The sequence below is a fragment of the Grampus griseus genome (genome assembly GCF_964374135.1).
Source record: "Grampus griseus genome assembly, chromosome: 13".
NCBI classification, from domain to species: Eukaryota; Metazoa; Chordata; class Mammalia; order Artiodactyla; family Delphinidae; genus Grampus; species Grampus griseus.
The window spans coordinates 45,479,894-45,491,291 of record NC_139007.1 but is presented as its reverse complement, the minus strand read 5'-3'; the positions used below and the strand labels follow the sequence as shown (position 1 = coordinate 45,491,291).

Genomic DNA, 11,398 nt, shown 5'->3' with positions numbered 1-11,398 from the left:
CGTTAGAAGCAACAGTCCTTCTCAGACTGAATTCAGCCAGATAAGGAAACAATGTCATTCCCTAGGAATGAATATTTCCCAACAGTGTTCAGATAATGCCTCCTACTGGTGGATATTAGGCCATGAAACTAGAGCCAAAACACTGAGAATTAGAGTAAATTCAAAGTGAACAGCCTCCATTTTTGTGTTATTTCCATGTGGCTTGGATTGAGAATCAGAAAGAAATTGCGACTCTGCAGATAGTAATAGTCTAGGAATTTTCCAACCAGAGGAATCAACATTAGCAGAAATAGGGTTTCAGCCAATTGATTGAGAGCCATTGAATCAAGCCTCCTAGCCTAGACTTTCATGATGGTATTTTTCTCTTGTTGCTTAAGACTTTTGCACTTTGACTTAAGATCTGGAAGATTCATTTTACATCCTCTTTAACTGACTAGTGACTGAAACCAAATTTTAGGAGTTGGGCTATTTGAAATTTATATGGAAAAGTTCAGGGAGAGTTTGAGTTTTGAATGAAAGACAAAGTGAGAAGAGTCCTACTCATTTCTTTCCTAGACTTTCATAGTAACCTCTTGATTGGTATCTCTGCCTTTGACCTCATGACCACCCCCATTCTCAACCCTAAATCCATCCTCTATGCTGACATAAAGGAGATCCCTCTAAAACAGAAAACCAGTTCCTCCCTAGCCTACTCACACCTTTGGGGCTCCCTGTTGCCCACAAATTGATAGATGCCAACTTCCCCTGAACCTCATCATGGTATTTCATGCCCTTGACATGTTCCTTCTATCTGGAATATCCCCGCACCCCACAACACACACACACCTGACCTTGTCCACCTGGCAAACTTTCACTCAATATTCATAAACAGGGTAGAAGCTTCTTATTCTGTGAATATTTCAAGGGTTGCTACCAAATATATAACATTGTACTTGCAGAGCTTATAGTATTGCAGTTATTTTTTTAATATCTATAGCTCCTCTTTAACTGTGAGCTCTTATAAAACAGGAACTACATCTTATTACATTTTGTATTCTGGGCATAAATACAATGTCAAACACAGAATGGATGCTTACTCAATAATTCATTTTTCAAATAGTTATCGAACTCCACACTGCACTACACAGTGTGCCAGGCACTGTGCTAGACAGGCACAGTACTCAATGAGTACTATTGAATGAATGGATGAATGGTGAAACTTCTAGTACTTCTAATTATAAATAATTTAAGGAAATTGTCCCCATATCTGTCCTACACTGCTTTTAATTTTAAAATTAAATTAATTAAGGCACTTGAAAGACAACAGTCAAGCTGAAAATTTCCATTAATGAACTTCAGATTCCAGGCCTGTATATTTTGTGACAAGGAAGTCCCTTGGACTGGAAGCCAGGGAACTAAGTTACAATGTAAACTTAGCCACGTCATTTTACTTCTCTGAGTCCCAGTTTACTCATTTGAGAAACTGGAGGTATGCAAGAAATAGTCTCCAAGGCTTCCTCTATCTCTACATTGTAGAATTCTTTCAGCTTTAAAACAGCAGACTTTTTTGAGAAGCTGCGTTATGACTCACTTATGTGCCTCCCACCACTAACCCTTGTTCCTTCTCAGAGGCTTGTCATCGTTGGTGCTACGGCTCCCTCCACTTCCCAAAACACACCCTTGGGTTTAATCTTCCCATGGCACCCTCTGCCCTCTGCTCTGTCGCCTTCCTGTTGTGGCAGGTGTGTCTTGGGTCCCTTCTAATTCAGGATCTTATCCTTTACTAGGCACATGTGACAAACATTATGCTAGTATGCTGATGATTGGTAATATTTTAATTTCTTACTCTCCTAAAGGATATTCACTTTTGAAAAAGATTTTTTCAAAAATGATGCCTTAACTCTAAGTTTCATAAACCATATTATTTCCATAGAAAACTTGTCCTTTAGGATACTCCATGAAAATAAAAGGGTTGAAGGGTTGTCCAAGTCAGAGGGTCAGTAAATTTCAAAGCTGAGTGTGAACCCAAGCTTTCTGACTACACACGCCACGAGCTTAACCATTGTGCCTGGAAAAGGGTATTTGGGTGCCTTACTAACAGTTCTTTGTTCTAGACCAAGTTTTGTAAATTTTTTCCTGTTTACTAGGTTGCTTTCAAGATGTACTTGGGAACTACACCAAGTGTGACCTGTAACAATTCAAGCAGAAATGAATTTTCGCTGATTCCAGAAAAGAATCCTCTGGTGGAGTTTGTGGAAGAGCTCCCTGCTGGGCGATCTTCTCTGTGCTACTGCAGTTTACTCTGTGGGATTATCAGAGGGGCCCTGGAAATGGTAAGGCACAGACTCTACTTTGCCAGGTATATTCATTATCTAGTGCAGTGTAACTACCCCCAAATGCAGCCTCTTAAAACAACAAATATTTATTATCTCACACAGTTTCTGAGGATCAGGAATCTGGTAGCAGCTTTGCTAGGTGGCTGTGATTCAAAGCCTTTCACAGCTTAATGCACATGCAGTCAAGCAGTTGGTCAGGGCTGCAGTCTCTGAAGGCTTGACTAAGGCTGGGAATCTACTTCCAAGCTCGGTCACGTGGCTTCAGTGCCTTTCTCGCAGTCGGTTAGAGGCTTCATGAAGTTCTTTGTCACATAGGTCTCTTTGTAGCTCTAATCACAACAGGTGCTGTCAACTCTGGGACAACGTTGGAGGGAACTCCCTGAATGATAGGAGGCGGGGTCATTGTGGGCCATCTTGGAGGCTGGCTTCCACACCTGAATTATTCATTGATTTAACCAAGACAGTGATCAGCATCTGTTAAGAGGCACGGAGCATACACAGATGAACAAAACACAGTTATTGCCCTTCAAGAATCTTCTGTCCAGTAGAGAAGTCAAATGACTTAGGGCCACGGGAGGACCTGGGATGGGGTGGGGTGGAGTGGGGTGGGAGGTGGGCAGGGAAGCTTTCCTACGGAATCTCTGAGCTGACATCTGAAAGACAAAAAGCAGTTAGGTGAAGGTCTTGGGGTAAGAGGAAAATAATATTCCAGGTAAAAGGAGGACCTTGCCCAAAGGCACAAAAATAATATTTTGTTCAAGGGACAAGGAAGTTGAACTAGTTCAGTGTGATTCACACATAGATTGGGGAAAAAAATCAGGTCTGAAATAGGATAAAGAAGTCTCCAGCTTTCATGGGTAGCAGTTGATTATATGTGCTGAATGACAAATATGTATCAGACATCATATGGTCCCAAATATCCAAACAATTTCAATGTAGTCTTTTTGATATTTTAACTGATTTTCAGTTAAAGTATGACAAAGACAAAAAAGATCTTATGGGGAAGAAATGAGAGTGAATTTAGCTTCCATATTTCAAAGTGCATTGTACATCCTTCTATTGGATGGTGAGAATCACAAAAGCATGGTTTTTGCACGCTACAGGAGCAGATAAGTTGGTACACCAAAGTCTATGGTTTAACAAATGCAGGCTGGTTGGCCAGGGAATTCTTAGTGAGAGAGGGGAGTGAGTCAGATAAGACTCAATAAATATTAATTAACTGCCTACTAGACCCAGGTTTTTTCACTTATTATTTGCTTTTACTAGGTATTTTTTAAAACATTTTTATTGGAGTATAATTGCTTTACATTGTTGTGTTAGTTGCTGCTGTATAATCAGCTATACATATACATATATCCCCATATCCCCTCCCTGTTGCATCTCCCTCCCACCCTCCCTATCCCACCCCTCTAGGTGGTCCCAAAGCACTGAGCTGATCTCCCTGTGCTATGCGGCTGCTTCCCACTAGCTATCTATTTTACCTTTGGCAGTGTATATATGTCCATGCCACTCTCTCACTTTGTCCCAGCTTACCCTTCCCCCTCCCCACGTCCTCAAGTCCATTCTCTACGTCTGCGTCTCTATTCCTGTCCTGCCCCTAGGTTCTTTGGAACCTTTTTTTTTTTTTTTTAGATTCCATATATATATGTTAGCATATTGTATTTGTTTTTCTCTTTCTGACTTACTTCACTCTGTATGACAGACTCCAGGTCCATCACCTCACTACAAATAACTCAAATTTCATTTCTTTTTATGGCTGAGTAATATTCCATTTTATATATGTGTCACATCTTTTTTATCCATTCGTCTTTCGATGGACACTTAGGTTGCCTCCATGTCCTGGCTATTGTAAATAGAGCTTCAATGAACATTGTGGTACATGACTCTTTTTGAATTATGGTTTTCTCAGTGTATATGCCCAATAGTGGGATTGCTGGGTCATATGGTAGTTCATATGTACAGTGCACTTTGAAATATGGAAGCTAAATTCACTCTCATTTTTTCCCCATAAGATCGTTTTTGTCTTTGTCATAATTTAACTACTAGGTATTTTTTACTAGGTAATTTTGCTTATATCTTATCTATCCCAATGACTTAAAATAGCTGAACAGGTACTCTATTGAGGGTAGGTCAGCAATATGCTGCTCTTATGTGAGTATATATATATATATATATATATACACATATATATTTCTTTTTCTTTCTTTTTTTTTTTTTTTTTGCAGTACACAGGCCTCTCATTGTTGTGGCCTCTCCCATTGCGGGGCACAGGCTCTGGACGCGCAGGCTTAGTGGTCACGGCTCACGGGCCTAGCCGCTCCGCAGCACGTGGGATCCTCCCAGACCGGGGCATGAACCCATGTTCCCTGTACCGGCAGGCGGACTCTCAACCACAGCGCCACCAGAGAAGCCCAATGTGAGTATATTTTAATGAATAGAGAAGCAAGCCCTAGGGTTTACTTCAGTGTCTGGGAAATGAGAAATGCTTTATTGTGGAAATGAAGACCTGGGTATCAAATATCCATGTCTATAATTTCAATTTTTAATTTTATACTTATAATTTATTTAGTTGGTGTTTTTTCACAGCTCTCAAAGCCATAAGTAATTGCTAAATGTTGTTAGGACAAGTGATTATGTTATTGAGCTAATGACAGAGTGATTTATAGCAAGTCAATTGGAGAAAAATCATTTTAAGAAGCCATTTATCCTTGGAAGTTCTGCTTGGCAAGGCACATTGAGTCAAGGCTATCTTTGAGTTAGGAATTTGTGTTCTTCCTGAGATGGAGCCTTAGTTTAGACCCACACTGTGAACAAAAAGGGGCCCACATCCTGGGCTTGCCCCAGAATCAAGCAGGTTGAGCCTGTCCTGGACCACCCCTCTCTTTGCAGACTCACACACAGAGCTGACCACAGCCAGATCATCAATGGAGGACGCACAGTAAAGGGCCCTTCATCCACAGAAAAAGCTCTTTTTTTATCATTTTGTAAAGAAAGTCAGCTCTTTATGGGGTAAATCAAACTGAAAATAAAGACCGAAAAAATTAGAGGTTGTTTTTTTTTAAACCTGAATGACTCAGGCCTGTTTTGCTTTGTTTTTTCTTTTTGTCTTTCCTAGGTTCATTTAGCTGCTGATGTTACATTCTTGCAAAACAGACTAAAAGGTGACAGTGTGACAGAAATAGGAATGACATTTCTGAAAATGCTGGATGAGGAAAAATACAGACGGAAAAAATGAAGAATAGCATGCAAAATGCCACAGGCTGGCTGGCTGAGCAGTTAATATTAGCTGCACATATAGAGCCATAGAAGTTTTGAATTGTTTAATAGCATGGGGTTTAAAAGACTTGTAAATCAGCCAGAAATTTGAAATGCAGGGCACTAAGATTTAAAGCTGTTTTTTTCTTTGCTTGTAAATCACACATTTTCAATCTCGAGTCCGCAAGATTTCATAGACAAATAACTCCTTGTAAAATAGTAAGCATGAATTCTACATATTACATAATCCATCCTAAGAGAGTCTGTTTTTTTTCATTTTCTTATGGTAATGAAAAAAAAGTATACGACCTACACAGTTCTTACTGGAAAAATGGATGAAATTATACAATATCACAGTTCTTACTGGAAAAATGGATGAAATTATACAATATCAATGTCACTATATAAAGACAGTTTCTAGATACTGTATATTGCATTCTCTATAGGAACAGTACCATTTGTGACAATTTTCCATATTTTTGAGAAGCTGTAGATATGACTTTTCTCATATATAGGCTTGGCTTATAGCTTCGGCCTCCTGAAGCTACTCTTGACTTGTAATCATCAAGGCAAGCTATTTATTTGAATGCTAATTCTGAAATATTTTAAAATAGCATTTAATTTTAATTCATTTAATTTTTAGATAGCTGGTAATAACCAAATTCCTTCCTTTTCTCAGGAAATATTACCGATGGTCAGGCCAGGAAATAAAATGAAAGGTAAAGAATGTTCTTTGAGAATACTTTCTTATCCCAAAGCTTATTCAGTTAGGAACTTTAGTATCATTTCTATCCCCTAAAAATCGTACAAAGTGTATTTTGTTTGTGACCAGAACATTTTTAAAATTCAAAATGTACTGGATTAAATAAATGATAATCTTTACCAGACCATAAGCATATAGCAGTCCAGAATCTACTAGGCTCTGCAGAGAACTCAAATTATAAGTAAAAGTACCAATTAGGGTGGCACCATCAGTTAAAACTGGTGTAAGTAATAAGGTAGTGGTAGACCTCAACTAGGTCTCAAGGATCCTGAAGATACAGTCCCAGTTCTGTTTCTAGTGGCTTCAGCTGATCCTGACTAGTGGCTAATCCTGGGCAAGGCACATCATCTCTCAGCCTCTCTCCATCTCTGTCTCTCTGCCAGTCTCTGTCTCTGTCTCTGTCTGTCTCTCTCTCACTTATCTGTAAAATGAGAGGATTGGATGTAGTAAATATCTAAAATTGGGCTTCCCTGTTGGCGCAGTGGTTGAGAGTCCATATGCCGATGCAGGGGACACAAGTTCGTGCCCCGGTCCGGGAAGATCCCACATGCTGCAGAGCGGCTGGGCCCGTAAGCCATGGCCGCTGAGCCTGCGCGTCTGGAGCCTGTGCTCTGCAACGGGAGAGGCTGCAACAGTGAGAGGCCCGCGTACGCCAAAAAAAAAAAAATCTAAAATTATATCAGTGAGTTTAAATGACATAAACAACCACCACTGAAATTCTACATTTTTGGACTTTAGAAGGCTATGGGGAAATTGTTTGTTTCCCACCTACTCAACTATCTCTTCAAAAGGACATTGAGGTAGGTACTAAGGACAAAATAAGGTCACTGGGGCAGCTGCAGCATCAATGGAAGGACTTTCAAACCAATGCCACAGAAGACCAGGAGTAGAATCTGGAAGAAGAATGTTATCTGATATCAGAAGTGATATCGTAAGCCATGGATTTTAAACGGATGCCTTCAAGGATGTTTGTCGACAATCCACCCCAAAACTTATTTTGGGATGTTTCCATCTTCTGCTCAGTTTCCTCTTTCTCCTCTATAGTACACTCATCCCTCCAGAAACCCAAGATATTCATGTCTAAGGGTCTCCCTCTGAAGTTAGCACTCAACAAGCTGTCTTGAAAATGTTCCATGACTTGGAATATTCTCCTACTTTTCTACACCGTCATCTCCTTTCTTTCCCAACCCAGCCATCAAAATTTGCTTCTCCCGGTCCTTTTATTACCCACCCCCCGAAGGCAGCTAATCTGATACTCTCCGTGGTGCTGAGTGTTGGAACTGGTGATTGCTTCAAGATGGGGTTTGTTCTCCATACTTTTTTGTTTTCCTCACCCTGGAGAGGGAGGCAAGTCTCTTGGCATTGAATTTATGCTATGAAAGATGATCTATATAACCAAGAGAATGGCTCGTTTGTATTCAATCTTGAATTGCTCCATCTTGAAGAATGCAAGAATCTAGAAAGTGCTGTTCATTAGAATTATGAGAGACACATATATAAATTTTCTAATAACCACATTAAAAAAGTAAAAAGAAACAGGTAACATAAATTTTAACAACATATTTTATTTAGACTAATTATCCAAAATATTATTTCAACTTTTAGCTAATATAAAAATGATTATAGACATTTTACATTCTTTTTTATACTAAATCTTTGAACTCTAGTGTGTATTTTACACTTTTAGCACATCTCAATTCAATGCTAAGTTTTCAAAGTTTACAGTAAAATGCAGTCCTACCAAAACAATCAAACTGTGTTTAGTGTTGTTTAGTAGCTTCAGTTTTTAAATCTAAATTAATTAAAATTAAACTAAAATAAAAATTCATTTCCTCAGTCACACTAGTCACATTGTAAGTGTGCAATAGCCATATGTGGCTGCAGCTACTGTAATATGTACACAGGTCTAGAATTCCCAGTCAAAGATCTATTGGATCTCCTTGACCTTGGACACAAAGAATAAGTGGGGAGGATCCAGGTTCATGGAGATGAATAGAAAAGATAAAAGGTAAAGAGAAAGAGAACATCAGAGATGCATGAAATTCTATCTCTTCACAAACTGAATGAAGATTCAAAAAAACAAAAATGCTTCATAGTAAAGAAAGGTTGCATACCACCCCCTGGGCTCCAAGTGTATTTTCATTGCCTTTGTGTAAAGTTGAGTCTTTACACAAAGAACTTGTGGAAATTGCACAGTGTAACTACAGAGTTATATACTATTTTTATTTCATAAAAGCCTTCACTCTGAACCCCAAACCTTAATCAATGCAGAGATTTCTGTCATCTTGGCACAGCCAAAGGGAAGAAAGGTTTGGGACAGAGGGATAGTTTCGTGCCATTCAAATGACACCACCAGATGGTTCCTCGAGCTGTTTTCTGAGGAGACCTGCCTTGGTTGCCTGTTCACTGTTTAAAGATGCCAGGAATCAGACATACTTCCCTCAGCAGCCTGCACATTTAATTATTGTCTTCTCAAATCTCTCAGTTTCATCCATTAGTTATTGGAAGCCTGAATCTCTTTAGCAGTTGGAATGGACTATTATGAATAAGTGGAAAATTCCCTCTTCTCCTTGTTTATGAAGGACCAAAGCAGAAATTTGGAAAACCAGACACTTGAAGTGCAAATATAACATTAAAACTTTTGTAACCAAAGAGGTCCCTTTAACCAAGACCTGCTAAATGTCGAGTAGCACAGCAAATGCTGAAAGATATAATGTTATTCATTGTTAAGAGTCTCTGGAGTTGGGACTGTAGACTCTGGGTGGTGGTGAGAGTTCACAGCTTCGTCCACCAGCTATGGAGGCTAATTCATTTCTTCTCAGTAACACTGAAGGAGTCCCTGAAAAGGGCACCCTCCCAGTCCTAGAAACCTGGGACAACAAAAGACTCCCTTTTTAAAAAATGAACCAAGTTTTCTTTACATGGCTTGGTTGCCTATTCCTTAAAAAAAATCTGTCCAGTTGCTGCACTTCCTCATTCTGGTAAACCTTCCAGAACTTTAACTGGACATGACCAATGGTCAACCTACAGTGGCTATGGCAAATAATCAGCTGACAGAAAAGGGATGCAGCCAGTATAATGCACACCTCGAATGATCTGAAAAGGAAACCGTTCTTATTCAATCAGTAATAGTTACCCTAAAATTGAAAACAAGCCATAGCCACAATAATCATTGGCAAAATTTTATTTTTCAAGTGTTTCACTGACAGAAGACAAACAAAACGCATCAACCATTGGAAATCCTTCACTAAAAACAGTTAAGAAATAAATGTCCTAGGATAATTCCTTGTTCTCCCTTAAACTCAGACTCTGTTTTTCCCAATTAAATCTTTCTTTGCTTTTCTTCCTTCAGTTTCTTTTGTCTTCCATTTTTTCTTCTAGGAGCTCTGTTTCCACTACATACACTTCTCTTTCTTCCAAAGAAGTCTCCCTGAAGCTCCTTTACTTCCTTTTTTATTCTCCGTTTCAGTTCCTTTATTTTAATTATTCTTCATGTATGGACAATTGTTGGCTGCCTGTATGTTTCCCTGTCCCAATAGAATGACATGTTTCTGTTCAGGTGCCCAGCATTTTATTAGGCAACGCAACCCATCTACTTCAGAGGAAGTCATCCATACACCCAGCTTCATTGCTATTACCTAGGTACAGTGGCTCTTTCCCAGTTTAAAATCTTGCCAGTCAGATCTAAGCCAATCGTGACACGGCATTCCCCAGACCACAGTCATTGCTGCTGACATAGGGAGGGGGACAAGGCTGAATGGACTGAAGAGAAGAAAAACCTGCCTGTTACATGAGGCAATAAATTTACTATATTCCTTAAGTAGTAGAGTTGGGTTTCTGTTACAGTAATGCAACAAGGTTCATTGCATGATAACTATGTGATAGGTCAGATAATTTGCAACATATTGGAGTACCAAAGAGAATAAACTGCTTATTATTACATTTTTCACATGGTTGAATGCTCAATGAAATAAAATTTGCATTGACAATAGCTCTTTTCCTCACAGAGAGGAAAAGGTTACAGGACAGAGAGAATAGAACGAGCATTATGGTGTGCATCCACAGAGCACAGGTTCCAGAAAAAGTAGATTTCATAGAAAAAAGACATTTTCAATCAGTGGTAGCTCCTAAAAAAAACAAAAAACTCATACATTTCAGGTTCTTCCTTCAACTATTTCTACTGGAAACTTAAGTCACATCCGGAGTCACTTGAGGATTTCCAACTCGGAATCCTTCTGATTTCTGGAGCCTCCCAAGTGGCCTGAATCTTTCAAGCCAGCAGACTGTACTTAGTGACTTGCTATTTCCTTGTAGCATGTGAACCACATAGATTTTAATGACTTAAAAGAGGAAGTGCTAATTCCCAGTGGTCCGTATTTGCCAAACAATAGAAGCATCTGGAAATGCTGCTTTCTTGGTTTGGGATTCAATTAAGATTTTTATCAGGTGCTAGGCACGTTAATTATGTGGTATGTCACTTAATTTTCATAATAATCTGTGAGGCATTAAGTTGGTAACGGGGAGAGAAAAGGAGTTGGATATGAAACTACAAAGGGCTTAAATTTGCCTGCCTTAAGTGTATTATTCATGGGACCGGAAGTCCAAGGAGTTGGCAATGTCTCCCGAGTGTCTAGCTTGGGAGACTGGGTGAGGGATGCAGGAAGAGGAGGCAGCTTAAGAAAGAAGATTAGATTAGGTCTTGAGAGTGAGGCCCTCATGATGGGATTAATTCTCTTACAAGAAGAGAGACATAAGATCCCTCTCTCCTGGCCTTCTGAGGATACAACAGGGCAGCCATCTGCAAACCAGGAACTGAATCTGCTGGCACCTTGATACTGAACTTCCCAGCCTCCAGAACTGTGAGGGATAAATGTGTTTTGTTGTTTAAGCCACCAAGTCTATGGAATTTTGTTATAGCAGCCCAAACAAAGACAGAGTGCCAGCTTTGAAACTGGACAATTCTATGTTAAAATATTTGTCTTAAAATTTCTCTATCCTGATTCTTCTCCTCTATTTTAGCTGGCTATTAATCCTAAGTCTCCTTCATTCTCCTCCAGTTCCTCTT

The 11,398-nt window shown here is 39.4% G+C and overlaps 1 protein-coding gene across 1 annotated transcript; it reads left to right on the top strand.

Annotated features, from left to right (window-relative positions):
• Window positions 1-67: 67 nt before the first annotated feature.
• On the top strand, window positions 68-5,550 carry TRAPPC3L (trafficking protein particle complex subunit 3L; the record flags this gene model as incomplete). Its single annotated transcript, XM_082668708.1, has 3 exons — window positions 68-154; window positions 2,127-2,312; window positions 5,431-5,550. The coding sequence occupies 3 exons, from the start codon at window positions 68-70 to the stop codon at window positions 5,548-5,550; spliced, it is 393 nt and encodes a 130-aa protein (XP_082524834.1).
• Window positions 5,551-11,398: the final 5,848 nt, after the last annotated feature.